General features: G+C 41.3%; 1 protein-coding gene across 1 annotated transcript; it reads left to right on the plus strand.

The window, feature by feature from the left end:
- ATP6AP2 (ATPase H+ transporting accessory protein 2) lies at nucleotides 1-25,656 on the plus strand. Its single transcript, NM_001133365.1, is given in 9 exon segments — nucleotides 1-162; nucleotides 8,055-8,185; nucleotides 10,306-10,437; nucleotides 16,309-16,404; nucleotides 16,587-16,724; nucleotides 17,731-17,784; nucleotides 18,643-18,792; nucleotides 19,820-19,939; nucleotides 24,588-25,656. Coding segments are annotated over 9 exon segments (1,053 nt in total). The 5' UTR covers nucleotides 1-125; the 3' UTR covers nucleotides 24,783-25,656.
- Nucleotides 25,657-26,705: the final 1,049 nt, after the last annotated feature.

Genomic DNA, 26,705 nt, shown 5'->3' on the forward strand with positions numbered 1-26,705 from the left:
ACGAAGGGACGGGCCCCGGGAGCCTGGAGGAGTCCGAGCGCGTCACCTCCTCACTCTGCGGTTGTCGCCCGTGTCCCTCCGGCCCGTTCCGTGTCGCCCCGCACTGCTGCGGCCGCCGCGGCACCATGGCTGTGTTTGTCGTGCTCCTGGCGTTGGTGGCGGGTGAGGAGCCGGGGGCCCGCAGGACGTGCCTGGGGAGGTCCTGCGCCGCGGGGCTTGGGGGTCGGGGGCGGCCGCGGGCGAGTAGCTGCGAGGCAGGTGCCGCAGTGCGGTCGGTCAGCGGCGGACTCACCTCAGCCACATCGCCGTCAGCATCTTCTCCGGATCGGCCGTGGCGGCGCGGCCTCAGGGGCCGCCGGGGCTGGGGCTGGGCTGCGTAGGGGGCCCCTGAGCCTGCCTCCACCCTCCACTTTGAGGAAGGCGCGTCTGGCCGGCTTCTTCCGCCTGGAGAGGCCCTTCAGAGTACGGAGATGCATTTCTCGGTGAACTGGGATTGAGTCGCAGCCCGCCGCGAAGAAGACAAGGCAGACTTTTTAGCTGCCACTGGCTGCCACGATGTTTTTGCATTTGTATGGTGCTTTCATTTCTAGTGGTTGTCATCAGTAATTGCTGAAATCCCTTCCTCTCCCTTCCCTTATGTATATTTCAGGATGCAAAAGTTGAGGTGGAGTCATTATTTTTATATGACTATATTTCTTAAGGCGAATACAAAGCACCTCTCAATAGTTTGTCACAGTTCCAAATTTTAAGGATTTGGAAACTAGGATGTGAGTCACATTTTTAGGGTCACATGTCAGTAAATGGTAGCTTTCTGAGTAGAACCTAGCTTCCTAAGCATTCAGCAAGAGGAGAAGAAATCAGCTAATACGTGGCCTCTTACTGCATATTATGTAGTAATGTATTTCATTTGACAGCAGTCCTTAGAAGAGGGCATCATCTTCGTTTTGCGGGGTGATCAACCTAAATAAATTACCCAACACTAAACAGGTAGTAGCAAAGCTGGATTTGATTTCAGATGAGGTAGTGCCAGCGCATTGGCCTTTTCCATTATATATTTTGTGTTGCACAGGTAACGCTATTACTGTGTAAGAATGTGGGAGTGATGGGGACTGACACTGGAGGCACAGACAGTAGTGAACAAGAGGCCAAGTTCAGAACGGCTTGGAGAACGGGTGCTCTGATCCTCAGTGTGTCAGTTTAAAACCTATGGGAGGCCCGGCGCGGTGGTTCATGCCTGTAATCCCAGCACTTTGGGAGGCCGAAGCAGGCAGATCACCTGAGGTCAGGAGTTTGAGACCAGCCTGGCCAACATGGCAAAACGCCATCTCTACTGCAAATATAAAAATTAGCCGGGCGTGATGGGGCACACCTGCAATCCCAGCTACTCAGGAGGCTGAGGTACGAGAATCGCCTGAGCCCGGGAGGCGGAGGTTGCAGTGAGCCGAGATCGCGCCATTGCACTCCAGCCTGAGCGATAGAGCCAGACCTTGTCTCAAAAGCAAAAACAAACAGACAAACAAACCAAAAACCTATGTGAGGTGTTGGGAGGTCCTGCTTTTGGAATGGCGATTTAATTCTGCACCAGTATGCTCTTGAAATCTGCAGATCTCTGTCCCTAGAGGTGCGGGGATTTTGTGTGTTAATGATAGTTACGTTGTATCCATGCCCCAAACGTTTTCGAGTTCTTTGTCTCTTTCTTCTGTTTCTGGCTCTGGAAAGGTCTTTGATCTACTGAGATACTTTGAGGGAATTAATTTTAATTCAGTTTTTGAAATTTTAAAAATATTCCCTTTGATCCTGTGGTTTAACTGAACATCTATTGAGATTCCATGTTTTAATATTTTGACTGATATTATTTTGATTTAGTGAGGTGTAGGCTTTTTTGTTTTGGGTCTGAGATAAAATAATTGCTTCTGCACATGGTTTGAACATGTTTTCCTTACTAGCATAGCCGAGTTCATACAGAACAAGAACCCGATCCTGTCAGCTTCTGAATTGCTCAGTCTTGTCAGATGAGGTTCAGTTATTATTTTCCACAATGACTAAATGTGATGTAATGGAAAACATCTTTAAGAGCTCTGACTTCTCTATTCCAGGCAGAAACAAAAATAGAAATCCTTTAAAACAATGTTGCCAAACTAGAGAGAGAACTAGGGACCTAGAGAGAGAGGAAGGGAACTAGGGTTTTGAATACCATATCATGAGGAGTATTTGATAAAATTCAGATATTTAGCCTGGAGAAGAAAGGCCAAGGGTGAACACATGGAATTTGAAGTGATGTCATGTAGAAGAAGAGAGAGATAGGATCCATTTTATTATTATTATTAATTGATTCCATCCACCATTCGTAGACGATAATAGCACAGTATAGTGGAGTTCCTAGAGGGAAGGACACTTAGCCCCGACTGGGGAGGCTGAGGAAAATTTCCCATGGGAGGTGCCTCCCAGGGCTAACGTGTTGAAAAGTTGGGGTGGGAAGAAAAGGTATTTGAAACAGAACAGCATGTGTAAAAGCACAGCGATGTGAGAGCAAAGGGGCAAGTAGTTTGATGGGGCTGAAATGTACAGGGATGAAGTTGGGGAGATACCAGAAATAAGGTTGATGAGGTTTCTTGGGTGTTAATGCTTTGGGTTTTGCCTCAGAGTCTCTGGGCAGTGAGAGAAGGCATTTAAGCAGAAGGGTGAATGATCAGATCTGTATTTTGAAGCAGTTATGGGAAAGGCTGGATTGGAGAGTGGCATGACAAGGGTGATAAGGCACCCAATTCTAGCAAACCTGGTGAGGGCCTGAAGAGTGTGCCCTGGACATAGATGGGAAAGGATTTGTGAGATAAGAAAAAAAGATGAAATTCAGTGGCTAATTAGCTGTGTTGCTGAGGAAGATTTAAAGACGACTGATTCCAGCCACTGGGTGGAAGGTGGTATCATCCTTCAAGATAGAGAATACAGGAGAAGCGTGTGGAAAGATCATGAATTGGGTGTGTTTTTGGTGTTTGCAGCCTTAGGAGTAGTTGGGCTCAGCCTGGGAAAGATGTAGAATAGGAAAGCAGTAAGAGTCAAGAATGGAGCTCTCAGATCTCCAAAGTGGAATATGCTAGGTGATCCATTTGGATGCCAGATGAATGTACTAGAACTTCCATTTATATCCTTTTTGTTTTTGTTTTTGAGACAGGGTCTCACTCTGTCACCCAGGCTGGAGTGCACTGGTGTGATGATCACAGCTCACTGCAGTCTCGACCACCCAGGCTCAAGCGATTTTCCCACCTCAGCCTCCCTAGTAGCTGGGACCACAGGCGCATGCAACCATACCCAGCTAATTTTTTGTTTGTTTTTGTAGAGATGAGGTCTCGAACTCTTGGGCTCAAGTGATCCTCCTCCTCAGCCTCCCAAAGTGCTGGGATTACACGCAGGTGTGAGCCATCGCACCCGGCCTCTATCTATCTTTTTTTTTTTTTTCCTTTTTTGAGACAGAGTCTTGCTCTGTCACACAGGCTGAAGTGCAGTGGCACGATCTTGGCTAACTACAACCTCCGCCTCTGGGGTTCAAGCGATTCTTGTCCCTCAGCCTCCCAAGTAGCTGGGACTACTCTTGTTGCCCAGGCTGGAGTGCAATGGCACGATCTTGGCTCACCGCAAGCTCCACCTCCCGGGTTCAAGTGATTCTCCTGCCTCAGTCTCCCGAGTAGCTAGGATTACAGGCATGTGCCACCATGCCTGGCTAATTTTGTATTTTTTTAGTGAAGACGGGGTTTCTCCATGTTGGTCAGGCTGGTCTTGAACTCCCAACCTCAGGTGATCTGCCTCCTGAGTAGCTGGGACTACAGGCATGTACCACCACATCTGGCTAACTTGTGTATTTTTTTGGTAGAGACGGGGTTTCACTATGTTCACCAGACTGGTCTCAAACTCCTGACCTCAAATGATCTGCCTGCCTCAGCCTCCGAAAGTGCTGGGATTACAGGCGTGAGCCACCACACCTGGCCTCATTTTTGTATTTTTAGTAGAGATGGGGTTTCGCCATTATGGCCAGGCTGGTCTTGAACTCTTGGCCTCAAGTGATCCGCCTGTCTTGGCCTCCCAAAGTGCTGGGATTACAGGTGTGAGCCATCATGCCTGGCCTATTTTTATCTTACCTCTTTTTGAATAATAATGGTCAGGTATTTTGTAGACTGTCCCTCAATTTAGGTTTATCTGATGTTTTCTCATTATTAGATTGGGAAAAATACTACACAGGTATCTCATCCTTTTAAAAATTTTTATTTTTGTATGCTTTGTAATATAGCACAAATCAAATCCATAATCTATTACTATAGTAGAAGTATATACATGGAGAGGATGAGAGGGACAGAGAGAAGAGAGAAGGGCTGCTTTCCAATTTTGGGCTGACAGGGTTGAAATCTAAAAAGTTTGGCTACCACTGCTTTAAAGGACAGGAAGGGAAAGAAACAGAGGAGAAGCAGCCAAAGGGATTGCAAGGAAAACCAGGAGCCGTGGCTGCATGAAGACCAAAGCAGGGGCTTTTCAAGGAGGGAGTTGCCAGTATCAAATGCTTTGGAAAGTTAGATAAAATTAAGGGATGGAAATTGCCTTTTGAGTTTGGAGAGTCGTTTCAGTGGCATGGTGGGCTTGGAAGGTGTGGGCGGCCAGGTGGGGTGGCTCACACCTGTAATCCCAGCACTTTGGGAGGCCGAGGCAGGCGGATTGTTTGAGGTCAGGAGTTCGAGACCAGTCTGGCCAACCTAGTGAAACCCCGTCTCTACCAAAAAAATACACAAGTTAGCCAGACGTGGTGGTGCGTGCCTGTAGTCCCAGCCACTCAGGTGTCTGAGGCAGGAGAATCCCTTGAGCCTGGGAGGTGGAGGTTGCGGTGAGCTGAGATCCTTACCACTGCACTCCAACCTGGGTGACAGCAAGACCCTGTCTCAAAAAATAAAAATAAAAATAATTTAAAAAATGTTGTGGGTTAAGTAGTAGAGGTAAAATGAAGTATAGAAGCAAATGGTAGTTGACTGCTCTTCCTGGATTCTTCCTCTGAAGGGGAGCAAGGCTGGTAGCTGGTGGAGACTGGTAGGACCAAAGGAGGTTTTTTATGGTTTTAGTTATAGAATGGGAGTGCCTTGAGCGTATTTTTATGCTGAAGTGAAAGGGCCAGTGGAGAGGGAGAAAATTGGTGGTTTGAGGTGTGATTTCATTCATTCATTAACTCAACAAGTACTTATTGAGCACCAATGTGTCGGGCTCTGTTCTCAGCCCTGGGGATAGTGTGTGAACAAGACGCACTGAAATCCCCGCCTTCATGGAGCTTGTATTCTATAGGGCCATCTTTTGATGGCTATTACCATGTAGCCACCTCACTCCTGATATGTTGTCTGTCCTAGAAGAGTGGCTTACTTAATAAACAGTGAAGGAACAAAGGTCCCTAAAAAGGCTGAACACAGGATTGTCTTAGACTGGAGGAGGGACATCCCTGCCCTCATGTCTGGAGGAAGAGGAGTTACAGATAGGGGCTTATGCAGATAGATTTGTGGTGGGGAGAGGAAGCAGGTAGCTCAAGAAATTCCTCTGTTTTCTCTGTGAAGCTGGAGATGAGGTTATCCGGTGAGACTGAGTCGGGGAGTGATAGCATAGGAAGTTGAAAGTTAGGAAGCCCATTTCAGTTCAGTACAAGGAAAAACTTTTCAAAGGACTAGAATGTTAGGAAAATGGAGCCAGTTGCCGGCAAATGTAGTTCGTATATTGAGGTGGTGTCCCCATCACTGGTAGTATTGAAATAGAGGAGGGGTGACTTTCTGCCAGGTATCCCTGAGACATGCTTATACTTATAATAAGCAGAAGTTTGGACAAATGACCTTCCTCTCTATAGGAGTCCCTGACTCTAAGGTTTTCTAAAGCTCTGGGCTTCTGAAGGACTGTTGTACAGGCATGGAAGTTGAAACTACGAAGTTGGGGCAAAGTTATTTGGTATAGGTTTGCCAGAATTGAATGAGTAGGGCCATGTCTCAAAACAAGGGTATCTCCAAATCAAAATATGGTTTTTAAAATGTATATGGTACCTGGGGCTGGGTGCGGTGGCACACACCTGTAAACCCAGCACATAGGGAGGCTGAGGCAGGCCAATCACTTGAGGTCAGGAGTTTGAGACCAGCTTGGCTAACATGGTGAAACCCTGTCTCTACTGAAAATACAAAATTTAGCCAGGCATGGTGGCACACACCTGTAATCCCAGCTACTTGGGAGGCTGAGGCAGGAGAATCGCTTGAACCTGGCAGGCAGAGGTTGCAGTGAGCCAATATTGTGCCACTGCACTCCAGCCTAGGCGACAGTGTGAGACTCTGTCTCAAAACAAACAAACAAAATATGTGTATGGTTCTTGGGAAGCATAGGTCTCTTGGTTCCCCATTTTTCTTAGTGTTTGCAGTACTACTACTTTAGTGAACCAAGATATCTATCAGTTACAAAAGACCATTCCATTCTGCTAATTTTTTTGGTCTGTCTTCAGCTAGAGCAGTTTGGAAATTCCTGTTCTGACAGCTGTGCCGGATTGAAATTTGTAACTCTGTGTATCAGCACCAACCTGAAGCCTTTTATTTACTGTCAATACTGCAACACCAAAACATTTACTGTTGCTTCTAACTTTATTTCCATCCCCTGTTAGTGGTACTTTCCTTAGGTCAAGAGAATAACACTGATTCTTTACTGAAGTCTAATTTTCCCATACTAGGTGTGGCTAACATTTGTTCTAGACTTGGAGCTCATTTTTTTTTAACGGGAACCCCAAATTAAAAAATCAGCCAGGCGTGATGGCATGCACCTGTAGTCCTAGCTACTCAGAAGGCTGAGGCAGGAGGCTGAGGCAGGAAGATCACTTGGGCCCTGGAGTTTGAGGCTGCAGTGAGTCATGCAGATTCAAACTCAGCTTGGGTGATACAGCCAGACCCTGTCTCTAAAAAAATAACTAGGTACGAATTTCATCCTTAAATGTAAACAACCAATCATGTTCACTTTGGTTGCCCAAAGACTACAAAAAGCTCAGGGGCTCTGCCCATAGGCCTGGCAGTGAAGCAGTTCCCAGGCACAGTTTCTGTTTTCAAGGGTGCTCAGGATTTGGAGAAAAGTTCCTTTCAGTGACTGAAATTAGCTACTTGTCCCTGTGTAAGCTAGACATCACTAGGTTAATAGATAATGGATGAAGAGGCCAAATACCTCATCCTTAGCTGTGGAGAGTTTATAAAATAGTCCCTTTATTCTCATCTTTATCTTTTAATCCCGAATCCTTAGACTAGTTGACTTTATCATTACAGAATACCTTTTCTTACCCTCTTGACATGTCAACTACAAATACTGTTTCCTGGACTTTGTTTCTAAAGTCTGAAGTATTTTTATGTTTCTACTTGTGACATGTATGCCCCACTCCCCCCAACATTTGACAGTCCTTATTTCACTAGGATTGCCTATGGGACATAAGGAAAGTTGTTACCTATCCTAAGACATAGTAACCTGGTAAAATCTTATAGTGAAATAATAGGAACTTTATGAATTTGCATTGTGTAGAAAGGATTGATGGTAGAAATAATTTAGAGATTTCAAGCTTCTTCCTTTTTAGTCTGTGCCTGGGCTTTGTTTTTTGTTTTTTAAATTTTGGAGATATGCCACTGATTTCTAATTCCTGCCAAATTGCTACGTGCCTCTTTAAGAGCCATCAGTAGGAAGGTGTCTATATCATTAGGAAACCCTGTTTTGTAGTTGTACCTCTGTTGATCTCTTTTTGAGATTTTTGTTTGTTTCTTGTTCTTATCAAGCAGCCCCTGAACCAGAATAGGTTCAGAGAGGCTCTGATAGTTGTACTTTTGTTCCAGCAGAATGTGTGGACTTAAATTCTTAGAGTGATACTTTGAAAAAGAATTTGTTATTGTTTAGGACTCAGCATTTTGACCAGTCATAATTTAATATGCTAAGTCACTGGTGAATGGGGAAACATGTATTATATTTAATAATTGTCAAGGTAAATGATTTATGATGTTGATAATTCATTTACTGATCTGTTTTCTTTTCAGGTGTTTTGGGGAACGAGTTTAGTATATTAAAATCACCAGGGTCTGTTGTTTTCCGAAATGGAAATTGGCCTATACCAGGAGAGCGGATCCCAGACGTGGCTGCATTGTCCATGGGCTTCTCTGTGAAAGAAGTATGTATATATTTTTTAAATGTTTGGAGCTGCTTTTAAGAACATTTTTACTGATTTCTGCTAACAGCCCAAGAAAGCATCAAACGAACGTAGGTACGTTTGGTACAGATTACAAAAGTTAAAAAGCTCATCTGGACCAGGCACAGTGGCTCACGCCTGTAATCCCGGCACTCTGGGAGGCCAAGGTGGGAGGATCAGTTGAACCCAGGAATTTGAGACCAGCCTGGGCAACATAGTGAGACTCCCATCTCAATTAAAAATAAACGAATTAATTTTTTAAAAGCCCATTTGTAGTTGGGAAGATTTTGGATAAGCGCTTCAAGCTTGGCTTCTGAAACAAATCATTAGAAATCATTAACTATATAATTATTTATTCATAGTAGTGAAATTCTTTGTATATTAGAGAATGCATCTGTCCTACTGTTAATAGGATATCTGCTTCTTGGTTTTTTTTTTTTTTTTCAGTATAGGTGATAGATTCACTATGAATGATAAAATATATATGCATTATGCCTGAGGTTAGGAAAATAATGTGGTCAGTAACCATGGGGCAGCCAAGGACCTTGGTTTCCTAGAATGAAGCTATGACCTGTTGTAGTCATTGGCTGCTTATGTGATTGTAGGGGGTGGGAGGGTCTAGATCCAGTCAATGTGAGAGATCGAAAGGTAAGGGCTCAGAAGAAAGGAAGTGCAGCTTGCTCGGTGCTATCATCTCCTTCTCTTTGTAAGTCTGGTGCTTTTGATGTGGTCTCTAGATATATATCATCAGTCACTGAAAGGAACTTTTCTCCAAATCCTGAGCACCCTTGAAAACAGAAACTCTGCCTGGCAACTGCTTCACTGCCAGGCCTAAGGGCAGAGCACCTGAGCTTTTTGTAGTCTTTGGGCAGCCAAAGTGAACATGATTGGTTGTTTACATTTAAGGATGAAATTCGTACCTAGTTATTTTTTTAGAGACAGGGTCTGGCTGTGTCACCCAAGCTATTTGAGTCTGCATGACTCACTGCAGCCTCAAACTCCAGGGCCCAAGTGATCTTCCTGCCTCAGCCTCCTGCCTCAGCCTTCTGAGTAGCTAGGACTACAGGTGCATGCCATCACGCCTGGCTGATTTTTTAATTTTTTGTAGAGACAGGGTCTCGCTATGTTGTCCAGGCTCGTAGGTCTTTAACTCCTGGCCTCAAGCAATCCTTTCTGCGTCAGCCTCCCAAAGTGCTAGGATTACAGGCATGAGCCACCACACCCAGCCTGTACCTAATTCTTTTTTTGTTTTTTTTTTTTTGCTACAGGGTCCCGCTCTGTCACCCAAGCTAGAGTGCAGTGGCCTGATCTCGGCTCACTGCAACCTCCACCTCCCAGGTTCAAGAGATTCTCCCACCTCAGCCTCCCCCGTAGCTGGGACCACAGGCGCACAACACCATGCCCAGATCATTTTTATATTTTTTGTAGAGACAGGATTTTGCCATGTTGCCCAGGCTGGTCTTGAACTCCTGGACACAAGGAATCTACCTGCTTCAGCCTCCCAAAGTGCTGAGATTACAGGCGTGAACACCACACCTGACCATCTAGTTCTTTACAACCTTAAACTTGACTACAGATGGCTATTGAAATAACTGAGAAATAATTATTAGTAAACTAATGATAGTTACTTTTAGTAGGAATTGTTTTATTTATAAAGAGCTTAGTCTAAAGAGGATGTTTTAATGACCATCTTGCTATGTCGCTGTGAAAGATAAAAGTGATGCTGTATATGAGGGCAAAAAATGATGTAGGGGAAGAAAATTTACATGGCTACATGAAGAAAATAATTATTTTGTGATCTGAAATTTGAAAGGTACCTATGTTTTGTTTACTTGCTTGCTTTTTTCCACAAAAGGTGTGAGATGACTTACTATTAGACTTTGTTTCAAATCTGTAGAATTTTAAGAAAATGAAGAGGGTAGAAATCAGCATTCTTGATTAGGGGATTGCAACGACTGCCACAAATAAAATGTTTACTTTCCCTGTGAATTTTCCTTGTCAGTGTCATCTCAGAACCCCTTAACTCTGCTTATTAGATGTTATTGGGGAGGTGGGTTCCTGAGTTGATAATTAAGTACCGCTTTGTGCTTTTCAATGTTTAGGACCTTTCTTGGCCAGGACTCGCAGTGGGTAACCTGTTTCATCGTCCTCGGGCTACTGTCATGGTGATGGTGAAGGGAGTGAACAAACTGGCTCTACCCCCAGGCAGTGTCATTTCGTACCCTTTGGAGAATGTGAGTATTTATTATAAAAAATTAAAGGGATGCGTTTTACATTTTCCCTTGTCAGCTGTCATTATGAATTGCATTCTAAACATACTTCTCTTATCTGTTTTTGATGCACAGTTTCTTTTGAAATTCTTTGACAAACACAATTTCTTTTTAAGAAAATTACATGATGATTGTAATTGACTGAGGCTTGGCTGTTCTCTGTGGATGAGAGTACTGTTTAAGATAAGAGATAGAGAAATTACCCCACTCAGAATAGCCAGAGGCTTGAAAAAGAGAGCCACCAAAGGAGAAACCAGTTGGGGTTGTATCCTGCTGCCGTGTTTTTGGCCATTGTCTTGTCATCTTCCCTGCAGGATTTTACCTCTTTTCGTGTGTAAGGACACTGGAGGCTGCTTGCTGGCTCACTTACTCCTTCACTGGCCATTCAGGCAATGTGGGTGACTGTGCTGATCTAAGAGGCCCTCCTTCCATTATAAGCATATAGAAGTGCTTGAAAGAATGTCACAAAAACATTTTTACTAGCATAACTAAATTTGAATGCAAGAGGGGGTGGTATACACAGGTGTTACATATGGATGGAAAACTCAGAAGCCATAGTGGTAAGCAGGAGCTGATGCTGAAACTGTGTTTCCTGCAGAAAGCCAGGGACTAGAAAATGCTGTCAACTTGTTCTTGAAAAGCGGACTAGTAAAACTAGTAAAGCTGGCTTGCTGCCCTTGGCTGTTGGACCCAAAGAGTCCCCTGAGAGAAATTAGAATTAGAATTATAGGCTTATGCTGTGCAGAGTGGTTCTTTCCAAATTCACATGACCTGCCCCATAGGGACATCTCCATAGCCAAGGGCTCCTTTGGTCGAATACGGAAGATGAGTGGAATTTACAAAGCACCTGAAGGAAAAAAAAATGCCATGAGAAACTAGGTGCAACAAACAGAATTCATCTCCTTAGAACTACGGAGAATAGGCCAATTTCCAAGAGATCTAAATATACATACATTAAAATTGTGAAAAAAAAAGGGCCAGGCATGGTGGCTCACGCCTGTAATCCCAGCTTTGGGAGGCCAAGATGGGAGGATTGCTTGAGGCCAGGAGTTCGAGACCAGCTTGGTCAACATAGCAAGACCCTATCTCTAGAGGGAAAAAAAAAGGAAGAAAGAGAAAAAATTTGTGAAAAAAAGGAAAGAACAGAAACTATGAGGGAGTTATAAGATATTTTTGATATATGGTGCTTTAGCTGATACTTCAAAATATTTCATAATTTATATTGTGATTCTTTAACCCATGAGTTATGTAGAAGTATTTTTTCCAAATGCATGGGTTTTAAAAAAGTAATTTCTAATTTTTAAATTTCTAAGTTCACTGCATTGTAATACTGTGGTCTATGTGATGCTGAAGTTTTGGGATTTTTTTTTTTTTCGGACTTTCCTGTGGTCTAGTATAGATTATTTCCAAGCACACATGGCATACTTAGAAAAAATTACTATGCACTAGTCCACAAGGCAAATCTCAACAAACAGTAAAGAATCAGTGTCATATAAACTAACTTCTCTGACCACAATGCAGTTAAATCTGAAAATAAAGGGTATTTGGAGCCCGGCACCATGGCTCACGCCTGTAATCCCAACACTTTGAGAGGCCAAGGCGGGTGAATCACTTGAGGCGAGGAGTCCGAGACCAGCCTGGCCAACATGGCTAAATCCTATCTCTACCGAAAATAAAAGAATTAGCCAGGCGTGGTGGCACACGTCTGTAGTCCCAGCTACTCGGTGGCTGAGGCACGAGAATTACTTGAAACCGGGAGGTGGAGGTTGCAGTGAGCTGGGATTGCGCCACTGCACTCCAGCCTGGGTGACAGAGCGAGACTCCATCTGAAAAAAAAAAAAAAAAAATGGTATTTGGATCAACATTTTTCCTTTCCCCATCCACCCGTCTCCCCTAGCCTCTTCTAACCATCATTCTACTCTCTACTTCTATGAGTTCAACTTACAAGTGAGGTCATGTAGTATTTGTCCTTCTATGCCTGGCTTACTTCACTTAACATAATGTCCTCCAGGTTTATCCATGTTGCAAATGACAGTTTCCCCCGCTTTAAAGGCTATATAGTATTCCATTATGTTTATATACCACATTTTCTTTCTGCTTTTTTCTTTTTTTTTGAGACAGAATCTTGCTCTGTCGCCCAGGTTGGAGTGCAGTGGCGTGATGTCATCTCACTGCAACTTCTGCCTCCTGGGTTCAAGGGATTCTGGTGTCTCAGCCTCCTGAGTAGCTGGGATTACAGGTGCGTGCCACCACGCCCAGCTAATTTTTTGTATTTTTAGTAGAGACGAGGTTTCATCATGTTGGCCAGGCTGGTCTCCAACTCCTGAGCTCAGGTGATCCACCCACCTCAGCCTCCCAGTGGATCTCAGTGCTGGGATTTCAGACGTGAGCCACTGCACCCAGCTGCACGTTATCTTTATCCATTCGTTTGATTATGGACACCGAGGTTGCTTCCATCCATATCTTAGAAATTGTAAATAGTGCTGCAGTGAACATGGGGTGTAGATATCTCTTCAGCATACTGACTTCAATTGCTTTGGATATATATACCCAGAAGTGGGCTTGCTGGATCATGCTTTAGTGATCTATTGCACAAAATGGTGACTATATTAAATAATAATGCATTGTATATTTCAAAATTGCTAAAGGAGTAGATTTTAGATACTTTTACCACAAAAAAAAATAAGTATGTGAGGTGATGGATTTGTTCATTAGCCTGATTTAATCAGTCCACTTTGTAAACTTATAACAAAACATAACATTGTACCCCATAAATATATACAGTTACTATTTGTCAGTTAAAAATAAAATAAAAAGTATTTGGAAATAGTAACAAAAGATACAACTCCTCAGATTTAAAGCATATGGAACACCCAGTAGGCAAAAGCCAGATCCACACCTACACACAGTGAAATTGAAGAGTCATCAAGGAAATGGAAAATCGTAAAAGCTATCAGAGAGAAAAGACACTGTCATTACAAAAGAATGAGAGTAGAAGGAAAGCAAGGAAAATGTAGTGATTGTGTAGTATGAGCTAGGCTGAGTATTATTTGCATTGTCATAATAATGAAATGATGCTGATCAAGTGAAAATTTTGATATAACTATTGGGAGAGTGGGGAGATAGAAACAGAAGCGGAACGCATGGATGGCTCAGGGGATAGGGCAGTGGTTGGTGATGTGAGAGAGCTAAAGCCTCATTTTCTATAATGGATAGTAAATAGACAAGGCCTAAAATTGAAAAATCAGTAATTTAAGTGTCTTATTTAGAAATGGTAAAAACAAAAAAAGTCAACAAGAAAAGATAGTGGGAATAGATGCACTCCTAAATAATTCATGGGTGGAGGAGGAAATCACTGTGGAACTTTTTAAATTATTTGGAACTGAGTAACAATGAGTGTACCATTTATTTACAAAATTGGGAGGTGCAGCTAACGTGGTAAGAAAAGGGAAATTTATAGCCTTAAATGCATGTTTTAGACAATTTAGGTTGTCTAAGAATGGAAATTAATGAGCTAAAGAAAGCAGAAGAACTTCAGAGTAAATACACATAAAGTAGAAGGAAGGGAACAATACAGATCAAAAGGCAGATTATTTCACAGGGAGCATTTAAGTCGTTTATTATGTGATTTCTGTGAAAATCATTGCAGAAGATTTTCTTTAAAATAAATATATAAAAATCCAAAATGCCATTTTGAGATTTTTATTAGCATGTAATCCAAAAATAAAGATTTAAAAACAGACTAGCCTCATTTTACATGAGAAGCTGTGCTGTGCGAGGAGCTCATTTTATTGCTTGGCCCTGGTTGGCTGCTCAATGCTTTTCCTAGTAGAAGATGGTAAATGAGATAAAAGATTCAGGGGCAAACCCCACAAAACATAAAAATAGAGTATCTTAGAATTCCATTTAACGAAGCTTCCATTTGATTAGCTAGCTGTTTTAGTTAGAATTTCAAGTCATACAGGTACAGAAATTTGAGGACAGATAATGCATCTCCCTTACAATACAGTGAGAGAAAAACCATCATTCGATATTAAGCAGCCAAGCTTTTTACTTTTTGAGCTTAGCTGCCTATATAATTATTTCTTTTCCTTCATTGGTGTTCATCTGATTCATGAGCTTCTTCAATTTGATCGCTATGGACATGGTACCTAATCTTCAACTTTCCTGAACCGAGCGCCATTTTACTAAGTGAAGTGAGGCTGGAAAGTTTGCATCATTTGCTCATGTATTCCCCTCACAGCCTCAGGAGGTAAACTCTATGATCACTAAAGGAACACCTATAGCTGATTCAGGGCGGCTGCTAACAGTATGCTTTTGGAACTTTGAACTCTCTTCCGCCTCTTCACTTACTCATTAACTCATTTTGAGAGAATTTGAGGAAGAGTTAATAAGCATCTTGAGTAAGAGAAAAAAATTATTTCATTTCACAGAATCATAAAATTGGTCACTTAATATTGATGCTGGGCCCGGGCGTGGTGGCTCACACCTGTAATCCCAGCACTTTGAGAGGCCAAGGCAGGCAGATTACATGAGGCCAGGAGTTTGAGACTAGCCTGGCCAGCTTGATGAAACCCCATCTCTACTAAAAATACAAAAATTAGCCAGGTGTGGTGGTGCGTGCCTGTAATCCCAGCTATTCAGGAGGCTGAGGCAGGAGAATCACTTGTACCTGGGAGGTGGAGGCTGCAGTGAGCCAAGATCGCGCCACTGTACTCCAGCCTGGGCAACAGAGTGAGGCTCTGTCTCAAAAAAAAAAAATGTGATGCTGGGATTTTATCAGGAAGACATAATCACATTGATTTCTGCCTGTATCACATTAGTGTTACTTTGCTACCTGTAAACATGAATCTTTAAGTAGTAAGGGAACTACTGAATGAAAGATCAATGTAAGAAATCTCCATTAAAACAAAAACATGACTGTACTGCTTGTTTTAATACAGTAATACTGGGAATGAAATAATTTTTTTAGGGGAAAAATAACTGTAATTTATTTTTTAAAATCATGTACTGCAAAACTATGTACTGCAAAAAAATCTATGGGGTTAGAAGTCAGAATTTTCGTTACCCTTGAGGGTGGAGGTAGTACTTCGAGGGCGCTGATAGTGTTCTATGTCGATCTGGCTGGGCTACCTGAGTGCATGCATGTGTAAACATTTGTTGAGCTGTTACCCCAAGATTTGTTTACTATATTATATGTATTTTGCACTTTAATAAAAAAATTGAAGGAAAAAAGTAGGTCTTATCACAATTGGTTATTTCAGTCTAATAATATCAACATATCCTAAGATAAAGGCTTCAAAAACCTTGTGACATACTTAACACCTTATCTAAGAGTCTTTAGGCTATCTGAAGACAAATGTTAAATCTCCTTAAACGTTTTTAAAATTTTGAAATGGAAGATGAATTCCATTTTTATTTCAATTAAATTCAATACTCAGATTCCTCTAACCTTCTCTTAAATGCAAGTTAAATACTTTATTGTGGAATATGCATTCATCGTGGCACATTTAGTCAATGTTGAAACCAAATGTACTGCTGCTTCAAATACATGAATGACCACCGGAAAATGGCTTGTGCTAGATATAGTGTTGTGTCCATCAGGTTTAAGTTATTTTCCACTGAGGCACATTGGGAGATACAGACTCGGCTTACCAGGGGGCTGTTTAATCTTCTGTGTCCTCAAAAGGGCTTGTTTGGAAATGATTTAGGGCTTCTAAATTTCCATAGAAAGTGCTGGAAAAAAGTTTAAGGCTTCTTTTTAAATACCATCTGAATGATTTTTCTTCCCACTTTGGTTCACATAATAATTGCGTTCTTACTCTTAAATTTCAGGCAGTTCCTTTTAGTCTTGACAGTGTTGCAAATTCCATTCACTCCTTATTTTCTGAGGAAACTCCAGTTGTTTTGCAGTTGGCTCCCAGTGAGGAAGTAAGTGATAAGGGTTTTATTTAAGACATTTTAAAAAATAAGCTTTTATTATTTGAAAATTATGAAATGTAATTTTATTATGAAAATGTAAAACTAATTTATGAACAATGTTGTCATACCTCTGCGTATTGGAACTAATCTGTAGAATGTGAGCAACTTAAAATTTTCTATTCTTCTTACAGAGAGTGTATATGGTAGGGAAGGCAAACTCAGTGTTTGAAGACCTTTCAGTCACCTTGCGCCAGCTCCGTAATCGCCTGTTTCAAGAAAACTCTGTTCTCAGTTCACTCCCCCTCAATTCTCTGAGTAGGAACAATGAAGTAAGTGCAGTTATTCAATGAATACATGAATATCATTAATTTCCCTCTTTTTAAAAAATAGAGACAGGGTCTCACTCTGTTGTCCAGGCTGATCTTGAACTCCTGGCCTCAAGCAATCCTGTCTCGGCCTCCCAAAGTGCTGGGATCACAGGCTTGAGCCACTGCATCCGGCCTCCCATTCCTTATACTACTTGAAATTTTGGTATTTTAGAAAATGAAAAATTGTGCACATTTACTGCTGGGGTAGATTCTTCTTTAGTGTAATTTTCTTATGACTCTCATGAATAAACTGATCCTTTTTGTGAGTTGAGCTGTGGTAAATAACATCACATTTTAGCATGAGGGTTGCCACCTATTAATTCAAACAAGCCAGAGGTCATAGATCTACTTGGTGACTGGTGGAGCTGTGTGGATCTGGTAACTTGGGAGCCATTGTTCACTGCCTCTGCTGATTTGTTGCCACATTTTTCTCATTCATTCTGGACATTGCAGTGGAGGGAGTCACCTCTACTTTTGACTCCTGTCCTTCAGCTTCTCCATCTGCTCATGCGCCCTCTTAACCATGTGGCATGCCACTTTCGTGGTGGCCTCCCCTCTTTATTTGCTGTTGGATGACCAGGGCCATAATCCTTTATTCTCTGATGCGGAAACTATTCAAGGGAAGTGAGCAAACTGGGCCAATGGTAGGATGTCATTGCCGAGTGCCAGGATATCCTGATGCTTTGAAGGAAAACCACTGGAGAACTTGGATGCTTTATCATGGTTTTGTCAAAAATATAGCTATTGAGTGGCAGTCACTGTGCTAGGGAATGGCCATCACCTTTTTGTTAGGAAATAATGTTTTATATGCATTTTCAATTGAAGCAAACATACCAAATGGAAGATAATTATATAAATTCACTTATATGATCAACATTTGTAATATCCTGTGCCTTACTTGGTAAATGGCAAATAAAGATCTCTGGTGCACATTTAAAAGAATGCTCTTTTTTTTGGGCTCCTGAAGGTTGACCTGCTCTTTCTTTCTGAACTGCAAGTGCTACATGATATTTCAAGTTTGGTAAGTAGGCTGCTCTAATTTTTCAGTTCCATTTATTTTGGTTTCTAGAGAATCCTTGAATAATAGTAAAGGCAGTTGAAAAGTTTGATTAAGTATGCCCTAGATTTATGATCCCATGAAAACTGAAAAATTAGTGGCAATATTGGGAATTTTGAACACATCCATATTATAGTCAAATTATTTTGCATTTCTGCTTTTTAGGGAGAGACAGCATATCTTGCAAGAACACAAGCCTGGGCGTAAGAACACCCTGGCCATAGTCCTAACTTGGCTGTTGATTTCTTGTGAGACTTAATTCCTATCTATATCTTTGGGCCTAAAATAGAAATAATAGTTTGGACTAATAATGCTGTCAGTCAAGTCAAGAAGGGACGAAATCCATCTGAAGGGTATTTTTTTTGGTGAATGATTTTTAAAAAATCGTCCTTGTCACTGAAATAGAAATTCTTATCTGTTTGCTGTCTTCTGAAGTTGTTTTCCAGACTTTTTCAACAGGTGTTGGTTTGGGGAGTCTGGAAGTGTAGTGCATTCCTGGGATCAAACTGGTCCAGCCATCTGTTCTTTCACACCTTGGCCCATACCTGAGTTTTTAAAACTGAGGAATTTTGTTGAAAGCTTTTATTAAATATCCAAGGAGTCTTGTACTGCTCCTAAACATGAGATTTGTGTTGGATTTATCAGAAACGCTTATTCAAACCAGTTTCTTTTGCCACCATTTTAGACTATTTGCATGTTGTGGTACACTGGCATGGTTTAGTTTAGCCTAGTTTAGTTAGGCATAAAACTTTAACTGGCTGTGTTTGACATCTTTCGTCTTACTTTATCCACTACCTTTTTTTGTTTGTTTGTTCTCCTAAGCTGTCTCGTCATAAGCATCTAGCCAAGGATCATTCTCCTGATTTATATTCACTGGAGCTGGCAGGTTTGGATGAAATTGGGAAGCGTTACGGGGAAGACTCTGAACAATTCAGAGATGCTTCTAAGATCCTTGTTGACGCTCTGCAAAAGGTAAATATCAATGCGACATGAGAGGTTGGAGTATGACCATTTCACTTTTAGCCTCTTAATAGAAAAATCTGCTGTTTCAAACACTGTTGATTGAACTCTTATTTGCCTTCTTTGGGGCTCCTCTAATTATATTGGCTAAGGATGGAGTAGGGTCAAAAATGTATATTGATATATTTCTTCCTAATGCTAGAAAGAACAGCATTAGGAAAAGTTATCTCACACAAAGCTTTACAAAATTATTGTGGTAAAATATATATAACATAAAATTACCACTTTAACCATTTTTAATTGTACAGTTCAGTGGTATTAAGTGCAAATACATTCACATGTTGTACAACCATCACCATCTTCTATTTCTAGAACTTTTTCATCTTCCCCAGCTGAAACTCTGTACCCCTTAAACACTATGAGATAACTGAAGTAGAATACCCAGCACAGTACCAGACACTTAGTAGATGCATAATAAATGCTAGTTCCCCTCTGCCCTTGAAGTTCTTCACCTGCATCCTTTCAGTGAGGCTTCATATTTTAATCTTTATAGATGTTTGTGATTAACCAGAGACCACTTAGGAAGATTTCTTCATTTCTCTTTCCAACTTCCTTTCCTCCAATTTATATGCTGACAAATTCAGTCTCTTCTTAAAGTAATTTTATTCTGAACATTTGAATATATGTTAAAGCTTAACACTTTTCCGTATAGTTGAGCAAAATCAAAACCTTTAAGACTTGCTTATTTTAAGATGTAGTATATTTCATGAGCCAGGAGGTAAGTGTACATTGTTCTTGTAGCTGCACAAAAGCTTTAAAAATAATTTTAATAAGTATGTATTTGACTCACTGCATAAAATGATAAGTAGTGAGGTAATGCATATGTTAATTAGCCAATGTGGACTTAAGCCATTCCACAGTGTGTGCATATTTCAAAACAATATGTTGATTGATAAATATATATGATTTTAATTTGTTAATTAAAAATGAAAAAAGTACATATTTGAGATTCCCAATAATGTTAATAACTAACTTTCAGTTTGCAGATGACATGTACAGTCTTTATGGTGGGAATGCAGTGGTAGAGTTAGTCACTGTCAAGTCATTTGACACCTCCCTCATTAGGAAGACAAGGACTATCCTTGAGGCAAAACAAGCGGTGAGTATATTTTGAGATCCTGCTTTAAAACTGTAAAATTAACTTCTTATAAAAAAAAATACCAAGTCTTATATCACCTATGGGTGACATGAATGAGCAGTCAGTAAATCTGAAAAACAATTTCAGTTAAAACATAAGCTTCTTGTTCACATAGATATGTGTGCTTTGCCAGTGATAATCAGTTCTTTAGGGTTATAATCAGATGATGCAAGAATTTGAGTTAGGGATAAAAGTAAATCCGTCCAAGATTATAATTCAAATATCAGTACACACAAGGAGACATCAGAAGTTAATGTGGCGCCAGGTGCAGTGGCGTGCACCTGTAATTGCAGCTTCTCAGGAGGCCAAGGCAGGAGGATTGCTTTAGCTGAGGAGGAGTTTGAGGCCAGTCTGAGGAAACATAGCAAGACCCTGTTTTGAAAAAAAAAAAGAAGTGAATGTGTGCGGGAGTGGTGTGGTGCCCACATCCTATGGGCTCTGCTTTTCTAGCAGGCACATTGTCTTTGTGGCATAGTCCCTCACTTACTGAGATCCTCTATGTGCACCTCTTTATGATTTTGATTTACTTAACAGTTTTTTGGGTATGGATCTTGCTTTGATTTTAAGCATTTAGAGGGTCAGGATTAAGCATTACCGTGGTTGCTGGCCATGGTAAAACACATATCTGTTTATGTGTATGTACATGCACATTTACATACATACATATATACTTACAGCTGCAGCAGAACCTAGGGAGGGTGATGGGAAAGAGTAGTGTAGATGCTCCCTAACATCCTGTGGCCGAGAACATTGCTTAGGGCTGGCTGTATCACTTGCAGCAGATAGATATCCAGTCAATTACATACACCTCCACTTCAGACCCATTTGCAGCCCCCACCCTGCTCAGTTTTACTGACGTCAGTGTGGGAGTTGGAGTCAGAAGGTCGACTCCTGTTTGAGATAGTCTAGCGATTACTGGTTTGAGATTGTTTCTTTCTAAATTAAATTGGAGATGGAAGGACCTCTGTTTCAGACAGCATGTCAGTCTAGACAACCACCCAAGATTTCCCACCATAAAACATCTAGAAATGCTGGATAAAAATAAAGACCTTTTAAAAAGTACATAGTTTGGGCTGGGTGTGGTGGCTCACGCCTGTAATCCCAGCACTTTGGGAGGCTGAGGCGGGCGGAACACCTGAGACCAGGAGTTCTAGACCAATCTGGGCAACATGGTGAAACCCCGTCTCTACTAAAAATACAAAAATTAGCCGGGTGTGGTGGCAGGCACCTGTAATCCCAGCTACTTGGAAGGCTGAGGCAGGAGAATCGCTTGTACCTGGGAGGCAGAGGTTGCAGTGAGCCGAGATTGCGCCACTGCACTCTAGCCTGGGAGCCACAGCGAGACTCCGTCTCAAATAAAAAGAAAAAAATTACAAAAATAAAAAGTACATAGTTCAGCTCGCAAGAAAGGGAAATTCTCTTACAGAGTAAATGAAGAGGAAGCCGGGTGCGGTGTCTCACACCTGTAATCCCAGCACTTTGGGAGGCCGAGGTGGGTGGATCACAAGGTTAGGAATTCGAGACCAGCCTGGCCAACATGGTGAAACCCCGTCTCTATTAAAAATACAAAAAATCAGCCGGGCGTGGTGGCACACGCCTGTAGTCCCAGCTACTTAGGAGTCTGAGGCAGACAAATTGCTTGAACCTGGGAGGCGGAGGTTGCAGTGAGCTGAGATTGTGCCACTGTACTCCAGCCTGGGTGACATAGTGAGACTCCATCTCAAAAAAAAAAAAAAAAAGGAACCCGAATGTGGTAAGCAGGCCGCCCTAAGGATATTTGCCAGCTGGGTCACCAAGAGTCCTTTGGTGCCTTGCGTGTGGGGGATGGGAACGGACAACTCCAGATAAAGCTGGGGACCCCGAAAGAGCTGTGCCCTCAGTGAGAGGGTAGACTGGAAATTTTTGCCCACCAGCAAAGGGAAACAGAAAGGCACCTGGGCTCTGGGTGGTCAGCACATGTGTTGAGAGTGGGGATGCCTCCCAGAGAATTCTTTTTTTTTTTTTTTTTTGGAGATAGGATCTTACTCTGTCACCCAGACTGGAGTGCAGTGGCACAATCTCAGCTCACTGCAGCCTCCACCTCCCAGATTCAAGTGATTCTCCTGCCTCAGCATCCTGAGTAGCTGGAATCACAGGCATGCACCACCACACCCGGCTAATTTTTGTACTTTTAGTAGAGATGGGGTTTTACCATGTTGGCCAGGCTGGTCTTGAACTCCTGGCCTCAAGTGATCTGCTCACCTCAGCCTCCCAAAGTGCTGGGATTACAGGTGTGAGCTACCATGCCCGGCCTATGAGATTTCTTTTTAGGGTGATAGAAATGTTCTAGAATTAGATTGTGGCGATAACTATGAAACCACTAAAATTCCTTGACTTGTACACTTAAAATGGATAGGAAAAAGAACATGTTTAACAAAAAAAAAAAGGAAAGAAACAAAGAGGTCTTCGTGGGCGTGAAATCCTTTAACGTTTGCCTCAGCTCTGAGCTCCCCGCAGGTAAATATGCATGCCTGTGTACCCATTCTCTCCTACATTTGAAATCACTCTCTTCCATTAGTTTAAGGAGACAGGAGTTTAAGGAACATTTACTGAGTACTCACAACATTCCAGGTGCTGGGGCTGTAAGGACAAATAGATCTCGGTTACATTTTCTTTTTCATTCTCACTGCCAGGCACCCTGCCCCCATTTCTCCCACCTCATTTGGCTGCCGCCTCCTAACTTGTCTGAACTCGTCTGTCTCTCTGCTTCCCAGCTGGCTCCTCCCAAATCCATCCTACACATTGTCATCAAAGTTATCTTTTTTCTTTTCTTCTTTTGAGACAGGGTCTCGCCCTGTCCCAGGCCAGAGTGCAGTGGCGCAATCATAGCTCACTGTAGCCTCAAACTCCTGGGCTCAGGTGATCCACCTGTCTCAGCCTCCTGAGTAGCCAGTTCTATAGGCTTGAGCCACCACACTCAGCTAATTTTTAATTTTAATGTTATCTTTTTAAGACAAACCTGATCATGTCACTCAGTTTCTGCCTAAAGCTTGTCAATGGCTCTTTATTGCCCAGAGGCTCATGTCAGATTTTCTGTAGCTTCCCTGCTTCTAGCTTCATCTCCTGCTGTGTTCCTACTTTTAAAATTCTCTAGCCAGAATGAATGATATTTCCCAAACAGTGCCTTTGTCAGAATGAATTCAGTTTCCCAAACAATGTTTTTACACAGCTCTGTATTTTTAAAAAAGTGTTAAGTGGATCATACATACATAAGTATATAACATATTTAATACTAGTTATTTAAATAATAAAAATAATAACACTGTATAGCTCTGTTTTCACATGGCTATGAAGAACTACCTGACACTGGGTAATTTATAAAGGAAAGAGGTTTAATTGACTCACAGTTCCACATGGCTGGGGAGGCCTTAGGAAACTTACAATCATGGTGGAAGGGGAAGGGGAGGCAGGCACCTTCTTCACAAGGTGGCAAAAGAGAGAGAAAGTAGCACACTTTTAAACCATCAGATCTCATGAGAACTCACTATCATGAGAACAGTATGGGGGAAACTGCCCCCATGATCCAATCACCTCCCACCAGGTCCCTCTCTCGACACGTGGGGATTACAAATCGAGATGAGATTTGGGTGGGGAAACAGAGCCAAACCATATCAATAGCTTAAGAGAATGCTTGCTCCTTTGAAGCTCCCTATTTTCTCGCTCTACCCTCCCTCATCCAGAGGTAACTGCTGTCCTGGATATCATGTTAATCCCTTGCTTTTCTTTACAGATTGACTGCATATGTATTTGTTCTTAAACAGTGTTGTTTGGTTTTGCCTGTATTTGAATTTTATGTAAATGGAATCATACTACATGTATTTTTCTGTGTTCTTTGTTCAGTATTCTTTTTAAGATTCACTCAGGCTGACAAATGTAGCTGTAGTTTAGTCATTTTACTGTTACATATTCTGCTTTAGGGATATACCACAATTCCATTCTGTTGATGATTTTTTTTTTTTTTTTTTTTTGAGATGGAGTTTTGCTCTTGTTGCCCAGGCTGGAGTGCAATGGCACAGTCTTGGCTTACTGCAACCTCCACCTGCCGGGTTCAAGCAGTTCTCCTGCCTCAGCCTCCCGAGTAGCTGGGATTACAGGCACCTGCCACGCCTAGCTAATTTCGTATTTTTAGTAGAGACGGGGTTTCACCATGTTGGCCAGGCTGCTCTGGAACTCCTGACCTCTGCCCACCTTGGCCTCCCGAAGTGCTGAGATTACAGGCGTGAGCCACTGTGCCCGGCCTTTCTGATGATATTCTTATACATGTCTCTTGGTACACATATAGAAATTTTCCCTAGCGTATGGACTTACTGGATCACAGGATATGCACACCTTCAACTTTATTAGGTATTGTCCAGTTTTCCCAAGCATTTGGACTGGTTTATACTTCCACCATCAGTGCAAGTGTCTTCTCCACAAAGGGGCTCCTTCTTGCTTCCTCCTAGTATAAGTAGCTGTTATGCCACTTATGAAGAAATGTTTGTTAGACAAATGAATCACAGTCACTAGACTGGGATAATTTCCTGTCTTAAAATTCTTCTCTCTTGGTTTTTCTTTCTTTTCTATATTGTAGAAGAACCCAGCAAGTCCCTATAACCTTGCATATAAGTATAATTTTGAATATTCCGTGGTTTTCAACATGGTACTTTGGATAATGATCGCCTTGGCCTTGGCTGTGATTATCACCTCTTACAATATTTGGAACATGGATCCTGGATATGATAGCATCATTTATAGGATGACAAACCAGAAGATTCGAATGGATTGAATGTTCCCTGTGCCAGAATTAGAAAAGGGGGTTGGAAATTGGCTGTTTTGTTAAAATATATCTTTTAGTGTGCTTTAAAGTAGATAGTATACTTTACATTTATAAAAAAAATCAAATTTTGTTCTTTATTTTGTGTGTGCCTGTGATGTTTTTCTAGAGTGAATTATAGTATTGATGTGAATCCCACTGTGGTATAGATTCCATAATATGCTTGAATATTATGATATAGCCATTTAATAACATGATTTCATTCTGTTTAATGAATTTGGAAATATGCACTGAAAGAAATGTAAAACATTTAGAATAGTTCGTGTTATTATGGAAAAAAGTGCACTGAATTTATTAGACAAACTTATGAATGCTTCTTTACACAGCATAGGTGAAAATCATATTTGGGCTATTGTATACTATGAACAATTTGTAAATGTCTTAATTTGATGTAAATAACTCTGAAACAAGAGAAAAGGTTTTTAACTTAGAGTAGCCTTAAAATATGTATGTGCTTATATAATCGCTTAGTTTTGGAACTGTATTTGAGTAACAGAGGACAGCTGTTTTTTAACCCTCTTCTGCAAGTTTGTTGACCTACATGGCCTAGTATGGATACTAAAAATACTACATTGATCTAAGAAGAAACTAGCCTTGTGGAGTATATAGATGCTTTTCATTATACACACAAAAATCCCCGAGGGACATTTTGAGGCATGAATATAAAACATTTTTATTTCAGTAACTTTTCCCCCTGTGTAAGTTACTATGGTTTGTGGTACAACTTCATTCTATAGAATATTAAGTGGAAGTGGGTGAATTCTACTTTTTATGTTGGAGTGGACCAATGTCTATCAAGAGTGACAAATAAAGTTAATGATGATTCCAAATTTGTGTCATTGCAGTACTCAATCTATTTTATATTGTAAAAACCTAACAAAACAGGCTTTTCTTTCATCAGGATTGGCTGTTTTGTTGTACAGATAATTTCATGCTGTTTCTTTTACACTTGTTTATTCTCACTGCCTCCTGAGATTTAGTACTAATGTAAGGAAGGCATTTTAATTACCATTCTTGTTACTGAATTTATATAGAATATATGAGAAATTCATACTTTATGTAGGAAAGGGGTACATTTTTCTATAGCTTTTTTTTTTTTAAAATTAAAAACATTTTAGAGACCAGTCTTGCTATGTTGCCAGGCCGAACTCCTGGCCTCCAGTGATCCTCCTACCTCAGCCTCCCCAGTAGCTGGGATTACAGGTGTGCACCACTGCACCCGGTCCTGTAGCATTTTTAAAGATGAATAAGCAACTAATTGGTTAGAATATGAAGGACTGTCTCAGGTAAAGGTTTAAGGTAACAATTTGTTTTCTTTTTCAAAAAACAGAATCTTTAACTTCATTATTATACAGCAAGATTATTTTAGTATGAGCATTGTAGCCCTGACCCTGGGATCCTTCCTTGTATTTAGTATTAGCTGTTTCTGCATCTTCTTTGCAAAGATCATCAAATTATTTATAAATAGCATTGAGTTTGGCAGGTTTGAGAAAGTAGGGTTTATTTAGTTGTCAATTACTGCAAGATGCCCTTGGCAATTACAGTTTCAAACCCATAGAGTGAAGGAAATGTTGGTTTTCTTTTTGCCTCTCATTGAAGTATAAATAATAGGGAAACTGATACTCAGCTTCACAGGGAAGAAAAACTACAATGTTCTAAAATCACTCTTCCATCCCTACTTCCTGCCAGAGTGATGCGGGTGAGGGTTTTCAGCTGTTTATCACCAAAACAGTTCCCACTCTGACCCCATGGAACGCAACACTGCCTAAGTGTAGGGAGCAGGAACCTATCATGCGGCAGGGTGGTTAGAATCCATTTGTCTTTCACAACTTTCTTATATAAACATTGCCAGAGAAGTTAGATTGTTATGATTAA

The sequence above is a fragment of the Pongo abelii genome, chromosome X, assembly GCF_028885655.2.
Source record: "Pongo abelii isolate AG06213 chromosome X, NHGRI_mPonAbe1-v2.0_pri, whole genome shotgun sequence".
NCBI classification, from domain to species: Eukaryota; Metazoa; Chordata; class Mammalia; order Primates; family Hominidae; genus Pongo; species Pongo abelii.